We start from the raw sequence: 17,478 nt of genomic DNA, 5'->3' as shown, positions 1-17,478 counted from the left end.
CACAAATTTCAAAGTTTTTCAATGAATATTTCAGCTAGAAATTTTTTCAAACACATCATATAGATGTTGTTTTAGGTGTTATCTTACGATACTGAAAAAATAACAGACCATTGAAGCCCAAAAAGATTTCAATGTGATATATTCATTACTCAAAAATTTACATACAACTGATACATATAATTTTGACCACCAACTCAACACAATATCACAAGGAAATAGATTCTAGAAGCACAATTTCTTGTATTCAACAGCAGTAAGATTTACAAGCCTCCAATCCTACCAAGATTACATGCACAGTAGGCAGTGAGAGGAAATATTAAAATGGGTTAAACAGTAGAGTGAATCAGGGCATCAATGATGTATAGTGGATGTATACAAGTCTTTTTTAATTTGGAATTGGATATATATTTGAATTTTTTTTCGAGGGAATTCACATGAACATATCCAAGTGACACCATATTTGTGGATGATATGACTAATAAACTTGTAACATTGATTAATGTGTTTCATCTAGGAAGATTTGATTTTGGTACCTATTGGCATAGAACTAGCCAAATGTCCAACGATATTGGAAACAACTAGTTGATTTAACCTCTTGGACTTGTATAGATTTGAAATATAATTTTATATGCTTGCACATTAGTCATACATACCACATTTGAATTACTAGGCAACAATGGAAATACCTTTTTAAGTGGTCACACATTAGTCCTGTTGTGAATTCGATGGCCACCTTGGGAAATTAGAAAGAAAGAAGCACAAAAGAAAGGTGAAGTCGCAATGGTGATTATTAAGTTAGTTGTTAAAAAGTTGCACACTTAATGAGATAGACACCTATTGATATATAAAGATGGGGAATCTATCATCCTTCCTTATTAAGTGCTCCCCACTTCCTTAGTGGGAATTGCAATATGATTTTTTGTTTAAAACTAAGATCAATTGATCAAAATTTTATCATCAATGTCATAAAGCTCTAACATAAGGATTGCCAGTTGACATGAATTATGCAACGATCGCTTAATTAGATAGTCCATGCACCTAGTATAAATAAAACAAGTAATAGTTAATCCCTTGTGCACTTTACAAAATGGTTTTTTCTTGCTTAATTTTTGAATTATAATCCAGTGCATTAAAAGTTAATTGGAAAGAAATGCATAAATAGGGATTACATGTATGAGAGATTTTTTTTTTGGTTGAATAGCTAGTTACATAGTCAACATTGATATCTAGTGTTGGTTGGAAAATATAAAATGTTTAGAATGATTAGAGAGAGAGGAATTCATATGACCCCAAGGAGACGATCCTTGCAAAAGAAACAATAAGAGGATGAGTTTGTTTTGCTACTTTCCTCTAGGCTCTAGAATGAAGGTCCCATAACAATATTACTTCTGCCAACCATGATAACATCTGGATTTACATGTTTTAGTTTGTCATGAGTGCCATTACATGGAATTTTTTTCCTAATTAACTCTTCTTCACTTGAGGTAGAGAGTGATCAAGAATGAAAACTATGTAAGCAATACATAAAAGCATGGAGCAAGAATATGTAACAAACACATGACAAATTTGTTATTCATGAATGATATGTTGAAAACGAAAAACAAGTTTAATACTCAAGGCTTTATTATTTTATGAAAAACAAGTTTAATACTCAACATTTTTTTATTTTATATTATTTGTTAGAAGATAAAAAATGTGAAAGAATAAAATTAATAGATGAGATATTTTAAAGCTAAAGTGAATTGGTTTGTACCTATCCAATACTATTGAATTCATTCATTGTTTAGAAATAATAGCAACAAGATGATATACCAACATGAAAAAACAAATAAACAAACCCCATCCTTATTCTTCTATTACTAGTATTATGGAAACCTAAAACCCTTCTATTGCTAGGGTTTTGACCTAGGAATATACTTGTTTTGGTTTTTTATGGATTTCTTAACAAGGCTTGAAGTCATTACAAGAAATACTCATTATGAATTTTGTTAGCCCTTTACAAAGTCTTTATTATTTAGTGAGATTCGCCAAGTTCTTATAAAATTTTATAATTCCGTGAAATATTCGCCTTGATTTTACAAGATAATATAATATGGTGAGAGATTCGCCAAAAAAATTATATATACATATTATATTATTGATAAAATCGCCTTCCATTTTTCCTATGTATCATGGGGATTCACCCATTTATTATACATATAAATTTAGGACGGTTCTTAAAATTTTCCCTGTACAATTCTATGGTCAAACCCAATCAAATGATCCTTTTTCATGTCAACTTTCTACCCAACAAACTCCAACCTCTTTGATATTCCTAGGTCGAAATTCAACCTCCCAGAATATGCACAGAAACTTGGCCCTGCTTCCCAAAATATCTTACCTAGATATTCAACCATGTTGCCTAGAAGTTCGACTTGGTGCCCAGAATATGCCTAAAATGTCACGTGTGCAAAGTAGAGAGAGGGAGAGAGAGAGAGACAAAGATGCTTAAGATGAATTCATCCTTCGTCTTCTTCGCATGCCCATAATATGTCTTCTTGTGTGTGAGGTCGAATGGTGCTTTGTGGAGGAAGTCGAGTGCTATATATATAGTGTTCTACTTGTCCGAATGGGTATCTCTTCACTTGGGAAAACTTTACATGAAGGAGGGCTAACTTGACAAGTTTGGAGCCGAATATTCAAAATTCGAAATTTCCTCCTTTTATATCAACATGAAGAATATGTCTTATATTAATTATTTCAAGGACTAAAGAAAAAAATGACATAAAGAACATGTATTACATTTTCATCGAGGCCTAAAATATAAATTATGAAGAGCGACCATAGCAACAAAATTCAATACTTCGTCTAAGCTACGGAGGTATTGATAATGACTATTTAGATGTTCTCATGTTGACATATTTCTCTAAGAAAATGCTATAATTAATCATCAATAGTATCAACATCATTCAACTACCATAATTCTAGTCAACAACTTTAACACATGGTAGATCAACATCAACAAGTTACCATTATTCTGGTCAATACCTCTGACATATGGTTTATCCTCGCCATAATCTTGGTCAATACTCGTGACACATGGTACATATTTAGAATCAAATAGTCACCATAATTTTGGTCTATCTGACACATGGTATATAGAGTAGTCTTAGTTCACCATCATTTTAGCCAATATCTTGACACATGGTGAATCTCCAAAGGCCAAACTTTATCTAAGTAATTATGGGTCTGATGCTAAGTGAGCTCATTGAGCTTGATTTGAAAGGGCCATTCTTCCTAATTTTTGTCAATATACTTGACACAGGAAGAATAACTGTCCTTTACTAGACCATTCTCCCTAATTCTAGTCATACATGACACAGGGAGAATGTTTGCCCTTGATGATATCTCATCAGCACTCCACACTAAGGGAAGCACTCTCAACAAGTCCAAGCTCGTCCCTGAAGTATACTAATTTCGCTATGGACAAAGGATTAGTAACAATATCAATTGTATGTTCATCAATAGATGTGTTGGAGTTTCACTGCTCCTTTCTACACCATGTCACGAATGAAGTGCTACTTGATATCAATGTGCTTCGACCTGTCATGGAAAACTGGATTCTCTGCAAGTTTTACGAAATTTTGATTGCCACAATATATCACAATCGATTCTAGTACATGATGAAATAGTTCTACGAGTAACTTCTGAAGCCACATCGCTTCACAACTCGCCAAAATGGATGCAATATATTCTATCTCGGTAGTGTTGAGTGCAACAAATGTCTGCGTCCTACTCATCAACGAAATCATAATGGAGCACAAACTAAAGCAATTTCTAGATGAACTATTTTTGTCTTTCAAACTTCCTCCCCAATCTAAATCTATATAACCCTGCAATGGTATATCATTGTTTGATACATATCTCAACCCATAATCAATTGTACCACATAAGTACCTCAATACATGTTTTGTTGCAATCCAATGGTCATGTCTCGGTTCCACTTGGAATTGGCTCAAGGTGTTGATTGCAAAGCAAATGTCTCATATGGTATTAACCAAATACATTGAGGAGCTAATCAATTTATGATACATAGATGGAACTACCAAATCTGAGTCTCTTAACTTCCTGAGGTTAATCACCATAAAAATTTCCATAAACTTTTATATATAAATCATAAATTTATTGAATGTCTAAAAAAGATCAAATATCTACAATTCATATATATATTTGGTAGGTAAGCACCCACGGGGGATTTGAACCAGTGACCTATCACAAGGAGTGCCTTAACAGTGCACCCATTCATCATCAATCCAAAGCCCCATGGGCAAATTAAAATATATATTTAATTTATCAATAAATAATATTTACATTTAATTTTGAAATATAAATGATTTAAAATATATGTAAAACATAAAATTCAAGATTAAATGCATGTAAATAAAAAACACAAACCCAAAAACAAAATAACAACCATAAAAGAAATTACAAATCCATTAATTCACACTACAACTCCTCGATATGATAGGCTCCCAATTAGTTACCTTTTTTTCAGAATGAAAATAGCTATATTTGTATTAATCAGATGGATAATGTACATCATAGCAACATTCCTTTGCTTGGATCATCATAAAACCCTGAAAATCCAGGTTGCTTGTTCAACCAACCCCTATAAATTGACCCTATACAGTCATGTACATTGAGTGAAAAGAAACCAGATAAGAGCTGCATATGGAATATAGCAGGTATATAAGAGAATAATTAAAATAGTTAATTCCATCAAAATAGTTTTGTGATGAAACCTTATCAACCCATATTCATAGTGAATCTTATAAAGAAACTATATCGCCCTCTGATTCCATTTTTTACCTGTTACATACAAAAAAGGAAAAACGATTATACAAAAAAAGTTATAGACAATATGTAAAGACTATCCTGGAAACGTGAACTCCACGGCACCTATACTATTATCTTCCATAACTATATCCATCTGCACTTCTCCAACATTTCCTTGCAGTCCTTTCTTTGAGAGCTCATCCACAAGCTGGTTATGTTCTCTACCAATGTGGTTGATTGGAGGCCTCCCTAGCTGTGACCAAAGACTTTCAATTCTCCTTAACCAGCCAAGAAGAGTTGATTGTTTGATCTGTGCCTTACCATTTACATGATCCAAGATAATCTTTGAATCCCCATATATATGGATCTCGGGGATATTGAGAAATTTTATGAGCCATAAGATGCCCCATAGAGCCATTGCCTCAGCCTTGTTATTAGATCCCATACCAGCATTCCAGTGGGCTCTGTATTGTAATTCCTTTGACATTGCTATCCAGAATCCACAGACGCAGACATTATTTTGTGCCGCACCATCGAAAAAAGCAATCGGGTACACCTTGAGAGGGCAGTTTCTCCTTTGTAGCTTTTCTTTTGGAACATTTTCTTGTACAGGAAACAATGTATATAATGATATAATATTTTCATATACCAGTCCGAAATCCTTAGCCTTGTTCTCAAATATGAATTTATTTCTCCATTTCCATATAGTCCAGAAGAAAAGGAGTGGAATGATCCTCTAGGCAGGCTTCTGTTTATTCATCCACCCCATACAATCTGCAATGTCAAGAAAATGATTATAAGGAAAACCATAATGTATTGCAAGTTTTTCCCATACCTAGATCACATGATGACACTTGAGGAATAGATGATCGTTGTTTTCCCCCTCCTATTTGCAAATCACACATATGCTTGGCCCGTGCCATTGTCGCTTTTGCAGGTTCTCCCATGTGAGGTTCTTGTTGTGGTATACTAACCATGAGAACAAGATGATTTTGATAGGAATATGATTTTTCCAGAGGGCATACAAAATCGGATTCTCCATACACCTGCCACCTCTACCACACAGAGTAATATATACATCAGCCACCATAATATTTCCGGACTTCATTCTTCCCGACCACATCAATTTATCACATTGTTCCTCCCGGCATATACCCAGTGTTTTAAATCCAACACTGATTTGCTTCCATTCCATAGCCAGATTACCAACCATCCCGAGTTCTTGTGGTGTTTCCATATGGGGGATCTTTCCCGCCCTGAATTAATTAATTGATTCCAAAAGTATATGCCATTTCCATATAGAAAAGCAAGTAAGGAATCAGATACGCAGTAATCCCCACCTGCTCCTATAATATGATCCACCCCAATGATGATATAGTGACCAGAATCCATATTCCACACCAAATGTTGAATAAAAAAATTTGCGACCTTTTGCAAACTGCGCCATATGGCTGATCCACATGAAATACCAACACTGTGCTTGTGGAACCAATATAGAAAATCCTGGTTTTTCATATATTTTTGTCTGATCACCTTGCTCCATGTACTAAACCCAAAGATAGCTTGCCATAAGGATTTCACCAACGGTGAAGCCCCAAATGTTTTAAGATTCATAATGCCCCAGCCCCCCAATCTTTTTGGGCAAGAAATATGAGACAATTTGGACAAGTGGAATTTATTCTGTCCATAGCTACCAGCCCATATAAAATTGGCAATAATACGGTTTATGCTATTTATGATGGCCATAGGGATCTGAAATAGGTGTGCCCAATATACCCCCAGTTGGGTAAGAATAGCTAGTGTGAGAATCACACGTCCACCCAGAGACAGGTAGCGGAATTCCCAACCAGAAACTCGTTTAAAAAACCGGTCGACCAGCCATTGCCAATCTATGTTTCTATAGCAGTTTGGTTTAATGTGATAACCGAGATACTGCATACCATTCTGCATTGATTCCGCCTCAATACCGAAGAGATTTTTAATATAATCAATGACTTCCATATCACCCATATCATGATATACTATAGATTTGTGCTCATTAGCAAATTTATTAAATATATGAAAAAGATTCAGCCATGAGAGACGATTCAGCATACCCATGATGAGCACATCATCAACAAAAAAACCATGTGAAATTTTGATATTGTTCCCCATTACCAGTGCCAGAAATTGGTCATCATCCACCTCTTTTTTGATCCGCAAACTCAAGTCGTCCATAGCCAGGATGAACAGGAGAGGAGAGAGTGAGCAACCCTGTCGCAGTCCACGTCCAACCCTGAAAAAACGAGTAGGGTATCCATTGATAATGACTGCATAGTTTATATTCAAAACACAGGCCATGACCCAATTCACACATCTGGGTTGCAATCCAATTTTGTGCAAGACCAGTGGCAGATAGCCCCAATCCAAACAGTCATACGCCTTCTGAAGATCCACCTTCATAGCATTTATGTGCTTTGTATGTATCGAATGCATACATTCTTGAGCAATGGCAACGACATCGTGAATTTGTCGATCCTGTAGAAAACCATATTGCTCAGGTGAAATAAATTTAGACAGTATACTCCTCATCCGGACAACTATGGTTTTTGAAATGATCTTATAAATAAGATTGCACAATGAAATGGGCCTAAAGTCATTGAAAGTCAAAGATGGGCAGCGCTTTGGAATGAGAGCAACATATGTAGAATTTATGCGCGGATGGATTTCCCCCATGATCCTTGACTCCTCCATCATATTCAGAAGAACATTTTTAAATATATCAAAAAAGTGTGTAAAAATTTCAACCGACCACTCGTCCGAGCCCGGGCTTTTATCCCTCTTGAATGATTTTAACACCTCCAGTAGCTCATCTTTAGTGACCGCCTTGAAAAGATTTTCATTATCACCAGTGTCGAACATAGTAGGATACAGGTCAACAACCCATAACATATCTCCCGTGACAGCCTCCCGCTTACGTTCATATGCATTTTGGAGTGTGCAATAGCTGCACCACATATCTCCTCTTTTGACTGGAAGCACTTATCATCCACATCATATATTTCCCAAATGGAATTGATATTGCACCTATGATTTGCATAGCGATGAAAGAATTTTGTGTTTATGTCGCCTTCTTTTATCCATATTGCCCCGCTCTTCAAATGCCATGTGGCTTTTATAGCAGTTAAGATACCCTTTTTCTTGTGTTCTAATTCATGAATACGGGTCCTGATATCCTCTGGAAGAAAATGCGAAGTCACCCAGGGAAATAATGAGTCTAGTTCTTGTTGGATATCCCTTAGATCCTTCTGTTGTTCCTTAGCCTTCTTTTTTTGCCATGTTTTTACTTCCCTTCGAAGGATGCCCAACTTTTCCAGAATATGTTCCATAGGGGAAGTCCCCGATATATGAGCCCGAGTCCATATCATATGAACAAAACCATTGAAATCTTGGTCTTCTAGCCATATTCGATTAAATTTAAATGGAATCCCAAACTGATAACCCTCTGCCCGCCAATGCAGAGTTATGGGCCTATGATCAAAGAGGTAATTGTTGATAACTTCCGTATGTGCATTGCCCAGGTGCTCCATCAAGCTCTCGTGAAGGATGAACTAATCCAGCCTTTTCGCAATGTATGCCGCACCTTTTCTACCATTATCCCAGGTGGGAACTAACTTCGATGGACATATATCAATAAAATTATGCTCAATAATAGCCTCACGGATCAAACCTGCCATTGGGTCAATTTTCCTAGACATCCCCCATACTTTGTCCAGACCAACAGTGCAATTAAAATCCCTTGTGATAATTAGAGAAGCAAGGTCCATAATACCAGATGCAAATAGTTCATCCCAGAATACCATCATGTTCCTATATGGACCATATAGGTTCAATATGTGAATACGGTCCCTTTGCCCACGAAAATAACCTTCAATTAAGATTCCGACCGAACATGAGAAAGCTTTTGCCCGAACCTAGTGAGGATCCCATAATACCACAAGACCTCCAGATAGACCAGCTGCAGCCGTGGCAGCTATGTACCATTCCGAGAACATTTTTGGAAGTAGTCAACAATGTGTGAAACCGAATGCATGGTTTCTTGAAGTAAAATGATACAAGGATGTACAGAGAAAAAGATGCTTAAGAGCCAGAAACTTAGAGGGGGTTCCAAATCCCCAAATATTAAGCGATAAGATGGAAGTCATGGCACACCCTGTGCAGCCATCCGTGCTCCAAGGGCCCGAGAGGTAGGTACATCAACAATAGGCACATCAACTAGAAATCTGTCAATAAGAGATTTTGAAATATTATGTCTGGCACGCCTCCTAAAATGGTGACTTCCACAGTTGTTCTTACGTCTAATAGTGATATTCCCCACCGAGGTGGGACTAATATGAGAATAAGATATACTCGATGGTGTATGTATGGTAAGAGACTATAAGTCAAGGATTTTTCTTTGTAGAAGATAGTCCAAATCACTACCCACGGAGTTGGTAGGAGAGGCTAGTGGGGTGTTTGGGGAGCTACTACTATTGCGTAGACCCTTTGACTTAGGTATACGCGGAGGAGATGGAAAGTAGGTGACATATGATGTGGATGGGACGTCATGTGCCTGAAACAGTTTGGGAATGTCATGACTAGGAGAAGTGAGGCCCAGGGATGGAGGTTGAAATGGCTGACCAGGACAACTAAATCCAGGTAAATCTGATTTCTCGGAGGAAAAGGGGGATGACAGGATGGTGATGGAGAAGTTCCATATCACGAGGATCCATATACAGAAAAACGTAGAGGATGGGAACCATGATGTGTACCTGGATATCGACGTGGACCTTTGCCCTAGAGAAATTCAACACCTTGTTGCGGTTTTTTCGGTGCCCCCATACAATTCCATCCATTGGATTTGCCACCCTTGCGCCGCGAACAATTTGCCAAGATGTGCCCAATATGATGGCAAAAGGAGCAACGAAGCAGCACCCCCCAATAATCCAACCTCTAAGTAAGGTTAGTCTCACCCCAGTGAAGCCCAATATGATCCGGGAAGCCCCCTCTATATTCTCTCTCAGTAAAAATCCATGCAACTCGTTTATTAGGGGCCCCAGGCACCTAAGATCCACATACACAAATTTCCTAATAGCGTTACTAATATCCTCCAAACCCTGTTTTGTCCATAGCTCGATAGGCAGGCCGAGAAACTTCACCCAAATTAACTTATTCTGTGGGGTGTTGTTAAGGGAATTGAATCCAATAAACCAAGAGTGGAGTTCCAGAAACTGCGCCCATCAATACACGAGATAGATTTAATCTTCTGCAAGTCTTCTTGGCTAAGGAATTGGAAGCTATACCAGCCTTGAAGCAACCTCACAACCGTTGGCATGTAACCCACGATAGACTCCCACTTCTGCTCTACCCATATTCTCATGTTGGAATCACTCCTTTCTGAAATGCCAACACCCAAAAAGTGTGTGTTTCTGCAAGCTAGTAATTCGATTACTTAACTTCACAATGTCAAAAACCAGGGTAGGTGGCGCAGACGTTGTTCTAATAGATCAAACCCGGTGTCCGAATCGCAGTTCATGCCTTGCATGAGTGCCACCCCATAGATCAAGGGACGCATGGTCACCGTCTAGCACAAATACATCCCCTAGAATATTGTGCCAGTGATCAAGTGATTGTGAGCCACTTTGGCACCCACCTCCATAACCATTATGCTGGTGTGACTCAGCGTCCATGATGGCCTTGATGTACGCCTCCTGGGCCGACGTGTCTGAATCTAAGGATATCCATACCATCCAGCCCAATGTGTCCCGACAGCTATGACTCCCCCTAGCCCAAACAGCCATGGCATGTTGCCAAATGTGTGGAATTAATACAGAGGACAGGAGATAGAGATAGTTAGGAGATGAACGCAATTAAGAGAATTAATACGGGTGACCATTCCAAGTACAATGATGTCATATAACACAAGCTTCTAGGTATTGACAAGGTCATGGAATAATGCCACTTAAGGAGACATCGTCAAAACATCTCCCAAAACAAGATAAAAAAGGAATGTCAGAATATAATATAATAATGATAGGTCAGAAAGGGGAGATTGCCTAGGAGCCCTACATAACATGAAAGGTAGATCCGAATCATGGCAGGAAAGGTATGGCATGCATCAAATCTATGAAAAGATATATTGCCACCTACCACCCCAACAATTTAAAAATACCGAGAAGATACCGGAAGAGGATGTTGGAAAACACACGTATACCAAAGCTGAGTATCAGAGTTTGTAATGAAAAAAATATCCAGAGATCCCAAAACATCTACATAGGAAATAAAAGAACTAATCTCCGACACAGCAACAAAGACAGTCACAACCCTTACATGTCAACCATATATTACCCAAACGGAAACAAAATTGTTTGCATGGTTGAGAGATATAAAAAAGTTTAAGACACTTTCGGTAGAGCAGATACAAACAAGAAATAAACAGACATGAATGCCCCTCAAGAGTTTCAGGTAAACAATGGCATAAAAAAGACTCAAATCCTGGATGCATGTGAGCGTCTAAGAGTGGGTGAATAGTGAGCACTGTATATGACGATATAGGATAAAGATGGAAAAGGCAAATAACAATAGGATGTGGGACAATTCCGACCGCATTACCCATATGCAGAGCCGAATAAACATACCCTGGTAACAATGGTAATCCAAGCAATATAAATGGCTTCCACACTCCAAGAACATCAGAAATTCAGATGCATCCCCACATATAAGTCACATATAGCCATGAGAAATCAAACCTTGTCACATAAACCGCCGGCGCACTGGTACATAAATGACAATTCTTATATAGTAGCTCTGGTTCTGGTTCTGGTTCGCCGTGGCTCTAAACGCTCCCGAGTCGACCCATGGTTCTGAGTAAACCCCATAATTCCGCGGCCAATTTATTTTCCAGATATAAAAAGACTAAATCAAAAATCAAAATAAGGATCTACCACTGTGAAAACATTTTGTGAAAGATTAATCCTCCACATGTTGCCTTAATAATCCAGCTTTACAATCAATGGAAGAACTATTTAAAGGACAAACAACAGAAAAGAAACAACTTTCTCTTCCTGACGAATCATTCTTGGTTCAAGTGCAGAAGCCATATCAAGAAGAAAGAGAAGAATATACAGACAATAGCTGCTGTGGCAGCCCCTCCATCAGTGACTGTGAATGTTGCAGGAAAAGCTAGAGAAAGACGCAAATTATGAAAAGCCATATCGCACACACCCATTGCATGAGACGCCCGAAAAAAACCTTTACATCCATTTATTAACAACTGATACGATTTTTTATACAATTTTTAAGAATTTTAAACGCCATCTGGATAATCATCAGTAGAAAATATGCTCACTAAGACACAAGTCTGCCCAAGGATAAATCGGTCTGAAAATATGGGAATCCACAACATGAATGCTGCAATTAGATAACAATTTCCATTACTTATTTAAGCCATATATAAATCAATGAATTAACCGATACAAATCGGTGAAATGAACCAGAAATGGTTTGAGAGCAGAAGAATTGCCATTTATTTTGGTCTTAATTGTCATGATATAATCAAATGTAAAAGGAAAAATAAGAGTAATTATGGAATAAAATAAGGGGACAGTCCCCATCTCCCTGCTTCCCCTGCATCTCAAACATTGAATTGGCGCAAGATGCAGAGAGGTGCAGGGCACCAGAGGTTGCGATCTGTGCTTGTCCAGAGGAGGCGGCCTCGGCCTCGGCCTCATTTTTGGAAGAATTTGGATGATAATACAAACGTGACGTGTGGGGGCAATGTGAATTAAACCTGGCGGCGATCCTTATACCCGCATCCACCATTTCTGTGTATTTCGCCATCTCGACGGCTCCGCCAATAAATTGGTTCTGCTGCTCCAATAACAAAGAAAGCGTGAGCAATCACCAGGAAGAAACCCCGGATCGAAACGGAACAACAGCAGCAGATCAAGATGGTTTGTGCCCTGTAATTAATTAATAAAAGACAGGTTTCCACCACCAGCAATAGCAGCCCGAGGAGGAAGAGGCCTTTGTGGGCATGGGAACAGAGAAAACGCAATCCCTTGATGAGAGTGCAGAGTTTGGAATTTATAATTTGAGGGGAAGGTGGGAATGCGATTTCGCCGCGTTATGCGACTTTCCTGCCTCGCATTGACTACTAAATTACAGTTTGGAATGAGACCACGCGCAACTTGCCCACCCACCTAACAAAGTTCAACTCGCCAACTACCCAAGTTGACCAACGGAGGCCTGTCACGCATTTCTCATTACTTTAGCGCCCACGTTCCTGGTATCTTGGAAAATTGATTGAACAGTTCCATTTTCACGTTTTTTATCAAATTTCTTTACAAAATTCCATTTTCTGTGCGGATGAATTTGGGTTTGCACATAGCGGTACATCTGAAAGGTAGGGTAGTGTTGTTCCTTGCTATCGGGCCATAAATGAACGGCGGGTGTATATGCCCACCGTTCGATTTCGGCCTTAGCAAAATCGAACGGTGGGCATATACACCCGCCGTTCATTTATGGCCCTGTACTCCAGTGAATGGAGCCTTTCAAAACACTTGTTTGGAATTAGTCCACGTCATGACGCACAAGTTCCATCCAACTAACCTACGCAACAAAATTCAGACAAGTTGTGATATCATAGGTATTGCATGCATGCATTTCTCATTACTTTATGCACGACCCCACGTTTCTGGCATGCTGAAAAATGATTTGATTATTTCCACCACATCTTTTTTTAATAGGTATGACATTGATTGTGCGGCACCAATGAGAACAACGAGCAGCTAATGTCCCATGGACGAATTTGAAACAAATTTGAGTGTGTTCGTTAGTGGCCATGTGACGATTTCTCTGTGAAATATAATTAAAAATTATACACGACTATTGATATTCTTCTTTCAAATTGTGAAAATAGATGTTCAAATTCGAGGGTAAAGCAGAAAAATAAACCCATCCTTAACAGAAAAATGTCGCTCGAAGGGTGGCCACAATTAGTAAGGAAAATTAGTTGGAGGTAGATGCACTTAATTTCATTAATTTAATTTAATTAAGTTAAATGGTACAGGCATGTTAATAGGATATGGATGTAATTTTAGGGTTGGTAGTAGTTAATAATATGGCGAAAGAAAATTTTTTAATAATCTAATTAATCACAAATTCACATTTCTATGGATGCAAATAAAAAAAACAATTATGATAAGATATTTAAATTTTATAGTTGGTAGTAATTAATAATACGGCAAAAAGAAAACTTTTTAATAATCTAAATAATCACACATTCTCATTTATAAAATGCAATTTACTTTTTTATTAATTTTTTTAAATCTAAAATATATAAATAATATTTGAAATAAAATTTAACAATCACTCTTTTAAATAAACACACTTATGAACATAACTAATAACTAATTTCAAAAATTTTATTTAAAAACAAATTTTTATTTACATATAATATTTGAAGTAAAATTTAATACTCACTCTTTTAAATAAAGACACTTATGAACATAGATGTTCAAATTAGAGGGTAAAGCAGAAAATAGATGTTCAAATTCGAGGGTAGAGCAGAAAAATATACACATCCTTTAGCAAAAAAAATGTCCCTAGAAGGGCAGCCGCGTGGAACGGAGTAAAGAAAAAAAATAAACCCATCCTTAACAGAAAAATGTCGGTGGCCACAATGAGTAAGAAAAATTATTTGAAGGTAGATGCAATTAATTTCATTAATTTAATTAAGTTAAATAGTACATGTATGTTGATAGGATATGGATGTAAATAATAAAGACAATTATGGTAAGAGATTTAAATTGTTTGGTTGGTGGTAGTTAATAATATAGCAAAATAATTTTTTTAATAATTTAATTAATCATACATTCGTATTTATATAGATGCAAATAAAAAAAAACAAAAAGACAATCATGATAAGAGATTTAAATTTTATGGTTGGTCGTAATCGTAAAAAAAAACTTTTTTAATAATCTAAATAATCACAAATTCTCATTTATAAAATGTAACTTTATAAATGTATTCACAACTTTTTTATTAAATTTTTGTTCTTCTTGAATCTAAAATATACGAATAATAGTTAGAATAAAATTTAACACACTCTTTTAAATAAACACACTTATAAACATAATTAATAATTAATTTCAGCAATTTTATTTAAAACAAATTTTTATTTTGTATTCCTTAACTGTTGAATTTTAAATAAAAGCCAAAAAGTCCATTCTAAATTGATTTAGTTTTTAATGATTTAATAATTGCAATAATGATTTTATTCTCGTATTAATATTTTCTTTTCTTTTTTCTTTACTCCACCTATTGTTTATTACCTGTTGCCATACCTTGCACGCTATCACTTGTATTGAGTGATATCGATCAACCGATCTAGTCATGGTTTCACCTCTTCGAAACTTTGGATCAATAAACCACACACCGCCACAATCATCGTGTTTGTTGAAAATTACAAAGGGGAAATCAATGAAGTGATGGACGGTTTGATGTGACGTGGCCCATGGGACTCACTAAGATAGGGACTTAATCCAAAACTTTTATAACGAGAATGACTCCACAAAACATGAAATGGGCGTGGTGGAGGGGCCCATGTGCCAATATGATGTGGTTGTGCCACATGGTAGAGGTGACGTGAGGTGGGACCTTACCATCACTCACCGCCCACTACTTTCCACCGTAACACATGCATTGCAACAAGGCATAGGTGACGATAGTGGAGGGGTGGTGGAAGCTATGGTCAAAAGGTTTTGTTTGTCAGACTTGTTAACTAACAGGTAGTTCATCATTTGTCAACAACTTTCAATCTTGAGTGCTCCCCGTTGGTGGTGGTGGGGATCAGTGGCGGTATATAGGCAAACACTTCTGTGAAATATTCTTGTCTTCCAGGGTCATTACCCGACGAGATCACTCACTACTCGTTTAATCGACCTCTCTAGGCCCTCATTCACAAGAGGTCTTCATCAAAGGGCATGATTGGGGCATGGTCATATCAACAACCCTTATTCACTTTGGGCTCCTCTCCACTGTGAGTTAACGAGGTGGAGGGTCGGGGTTGACATGGGAATTCCTATTGAGGATCCAACATTAAAAAAGTGTCATCTTGTGACGGTGCAATCATAGTCAGGGCCCAATCAATAACCCATGTGTACCCTAGGGTCCCTCCTAACCCATGTGTACCCTAAGGTTCCCCCTTGTTCGTTGTGAGTTATTGGGGGGGAATAGTCTAAAATAGGTAACCACCAATGTTGAACCCACTCCATTTTTTGGGAATCCAAATCTAGATATAACGTGGAATCACTGCCTAAATCATAAAGGCACAACCCAAAGAGATCCATGTGTTGGGATTGACATGGCAAGTGACACGAGAACTAGGTAGTGGTCACATCGATGCCACGTATAGGACCAAGTGGTGTGAACTCCCTGTGTTGACATGGCAGAGCCACGTGGATGCCACATAAGGGCCCAGGTGATGTGGACTACTTGCGATGACATGGAAAAGCCACATGGGCTACTCGTGGATGACACATGGGAGTCACTTGTTGATGTGACATTATCTAATTGGTTAAACTTCAATTGAGCATAATTTTCAATCCAAGAGTCAGATTGAGATAAAATGCATATCAATAGAAATTTCTCAACAAGCTGGATACGATGGTGGTATCAAAATTTTAATTCCACAAACTTTATACGGTCCCTTTGCCCATGAAAATAACCTTCAATTAAGATTCCGACCGAACATGAGAAAGCTTTTGCCCGAACCTAGTGAGGATCCCATAATACCACAAGACCTCCAGATAGACCAGCTGTAGCCATGGCAGCAATGTACCATTCCGGGAACATTTTTCGGAAGTAATCAACAACGTGTGAAACCGAATGCATAGTTTCTTGAAGTAAAATGATACAAGGATGTACAGAGAGAAAGATGCTTAAGAGCTAGGAACTTAGAGGGGGTTCCCAATCCCCGAATATTAAGCGATAAGATGGAAGTCATGGCACACCCTGTGCGGGCATCCGTGCTCCAAGGGCCCAAGAGGTAGGTACATCAACAATAGGCACATCAATTAGAAATCTGTCAATAGGAGAATTTGAAATATTTTGTCTGGCACGACCCCTAAAATGGTGACTTCCACGGTTGTTCTTACGTCTGACAGTGATATTCCCTACCGAGGTGGGACTGATATGAGGAGAAAATATACTTGACGGCTTATGTATGGTAAGAGACCGTAAGTCAAGGGTTTTCTTTGGTAGAAGATAGTCCAAATCACTACCCACGGAGTTGGTAGAAGAGGCTAGTGAGGTGTTTGGGGAGCTACTACTATTGCATAGACCCTTTGACTTAGGTATACCCGGAGGAGACGGAAAGTAGGTGACATATGATGTGGATGGGATGTCATGTGCCTGAAACAGTTTGGGAATGTCATGACCAAGAGAAGTGAGACCCGAGGATGGAGGTCGAAATGACTGACCAGGACAACTAGATCCAGGAAAATCTGATTTCTCAGAGGAAAAGGGGGATGATAGGATGGTGACGGGAGAAGTTCCATATTGCGAGGATCCATGTACAGAAAAACGCGGAGGATGGGAACCATGATGTGTACCTGAATATCGACGTGGACCTTTGCCTTGGTG

At 37.9% G+C, this 17,478-nt stretch overlaps 1 protein-coding gene across 1 annotated transcript; it reads right to left on the bottom strand.

Annotated features, from left to right (window-relative positions):
* Positions 1–12,148: 12,148 nt before the first annotated feature.
* Positions 12,149–12,911, bottom strand: LOC149223236 (uncharacterized). The gene has a single exon (XM_089383254.1). The coding sequence runs from the start codon at positions 12,670–12,672 to the stop codon at positions 12,388–12,390; it is 285 nt and encodes a 94-aa protein (XP_089239380.1). The 5' UTR covers positions 12,673–12,911; the 3' UTR covers positions 12,149–12,387.
* Between the last annotated feature and the right edge of the window lie 4,567 nt (positions 12,912–17,478).

Source organism: Pinus tabuliformis, chromosome Q (assembly GCF_031772625.1).
Source record: "Pinus tabuliformis cultivar Carrire ecotype Pingquan chromosome Q, CPIR1, whole genome shotgun sequence".
Classification (NCBI taxonomy): domain Eukaryota; kingdom Viridiplantae; phylum Streptophyta; class Pinopsida; order Pinales; family Pinaceae; genus Pinus; species Pinus tabuliformis.
The sequence above is the reverse complement of the archived record's forward strand: the minus strand, read 5'-3'. Positions and strand labels throughout refer to the sequence as shown.